General features: G+C 44.5%; 1 protein-coding gene across 1 annotated transcript; it reads left to right on the top strand.

Annotated features, from left to right (window-relative positions):
• Nucleotides 1-1,838, top strand: LOC122086088 (NAD(P)H-quinone oxidoreductase subunit N, chloroplastic-like). The gene is made up of 4 exons (XM_042654785.1): nucleotides 1-537; nucleotides 642-758; nucleotides 868-953; nucleotides 1,627-1,838. The coding sequence occupies exons 1-4, from the start codon at nucleotides 121-123 to the stop codon at nucleotides 1,697-1,699; spliced, it is 693 nt and encodes a 230-aa protein (XP_042510719.1). The 5' UTR covers nucleotides 1-120; the 3' UTR covers nucleotides 1,700-1,838.

Here is a 1,838-nt window from a genome sequence, read left to right as displayed (position 1 = left end):
ATAGACATAGTAGGAAGAACCACCGCCACTCATAAAGAAAGATAATCATCAATTGTCCACGCATGGGGTCCTCAATCTCTGTTAGCCTTCCTACTTCCTAGAAGATCATAAAAGATAAATATGGCAGCGGGGGTGGTGTCAACATTCTGTGGAACGCTGTTGCCCGACAGTTCTTCCGGGAAACTTCAGCGGTCGTGGTGGTTGTGTTGGGCTCGGAATAATAATAATAATGTAGCAGTGAGTGTGGGCAGAAGCATGAGTAGAGAGGGGAGGGTTGGGTTGAGGATGAGGGTGAGGTGTAGTGGTGGTGGAATAGGGGACTTCATAGGAGGGGACCTAGTGAAGTTGGACCTGGGGCGTTGGTTGGCAGATGTGGAGGAGCACAAGGCGTTGGCCATTTACACACCACACGAGGGAGGCTACGAGGGACGCTACCTCACCAGGCTGAGGTACCAAGGCTACTATTTCCTGGAACTCTCCGCCCGTGGCCTCGGCGATCCCGAGACCACCCTTACTAAGATTCACCCTGTCTGCCCTGTGAGAAAATCCTTTCCCTTGTCAGTTTCTGTCTTCTATTTCCATTCACTCTTCTTATTCTCTGTCTTGGTGAAATATTGAATGAACATGGATGGATGGAGCAGGCTCACTTGGGAAAGCAACCAATTGCGAGGTGGTATTTCCCACCGGAGGTCGATTACAGGCTCTCTTTGCTGCCCCCAAATGCCAAAGGCCTCGTTCTTTGGCTCATTGAAGCCAAGGTACACTAATAAATCATCTCTCTCTACGTCTGTGCATCATAGCATGTGAAGCAGCTAGATTCGACTATTCCAATTGTTGTTCTGAAAAGCTTTTCTATTGTCTACACAGGTTTTGTCCAAATCAGAATTGCAGTACCTTGCCTTGCTTCCTACTCTCCGACCCAAGGTCAGGGTCATCGCAGAATGTGGAAACTGGTACTTTTTTCCCCTTTACAAACAAAACTGAACTAGAAACCCCACCCCACTTCCCCACCCCCGCCCCCCCCCCCCAAAAAAAAAACCCCCCACCAACCCATAAAAAAAAACAAAAAAAAACCCAAAAGAATCAGTTAATTGCGTATCTAGAATTAGAAAACGTACCAACCGACTGCTGGAGTACTATGCCGACCTTGAAATTCGAATGGAGTCCAAAACACCAGGGGCATAGTGCCACCAGAGTACCCTCAGTCGCTGAACAAACCACACCCTAAATATTATGAGTAGGCAAGCAAGCAGTCACCTGCTTTCAGATCTAGACAAGTGGAAGGAAACATTGTTTATTTGCAATATCGGCCTTTAATAACTCATAATAATTAGATGGGTTACTTGTTTAGGTCGAATTGCTTCATCATAAATCGCATTTGTCCCCACCAGTCCAGTGCTCAAACATTCCAAACCTTCAGACAAGCAGATCCTGCATACACTTACTATATTTTGAATGTCACGATGAGCATGATCACTCTGAAGTATCCAAATGCGGAATTCTCCAACCTCCCAACCGTTCCCCGAGGGCCCAACAACCAACCTTTCTTATAATACCTTCCCTAACATATTATCCGCACAAAATTTTCCAACCTTTTATTTATTTTGCATCCCCGTCTTTGTACAGGAGAAAATTCATGTGGAAGCCACTCAAGGAAATTGCAGGATTGACAGCACATGAAGCTACGACTCAAGCATAAATGTATAAGATAAAACTGTTGGAGATTATTGATGTTGTCCAAACCTCACCTCTTTCCTCAATGTAAAATTACATTGAAATATTTGAACAATGTAAAAAAAAATATATACATATATATCATGTTTTTTTTCCTACTCTCA

This window comes from Macadamia integrifolia, chromosome 8 (assembly GCF_013358625.1).
Source record: "Macadamia integrifolia cultivar HAES 741 chromosome 8, SCU_Mint_v3, whole genome shotgun sequence".
In the NCBI taxonomy this organism is placed as follows: Eukaryota; Viridiplantae; Streptophyta; class Magnoliopsida; order Proteales; family Proteaceae; genus Macadamia; species Macadamia integrifolia.
Note: the sequence above shows the minus strand (reverse complement) of the source record. Positions and strands in the feature narration are given on the sequence as shown.

Excerpts from the sequence above, each read along its gene's own strand:
- LOC122086088 (XM_042654785.1), top strand. The coding sequence starts at position 121 with ATGGCAGCGGGGGTGGTGTCAACATTCTGTGGAACGCTGTTGCCCGAC. Across the intron at positions 538-641 it reads AGATTCACCCTGTCTGCCCT|GCTCACTTGGGAAAGCAACC; the intron begins GTGAGAAAATCC and ends TGGATGGAGCAG. Across the intron at positions 954-1,626 it reads ATCGCAGAATGTGGAAACTG|GAGAAAATTCATGTGGAAGC; the intron begins GTACTTTTTTCC and ends GTCTTTGTACAG.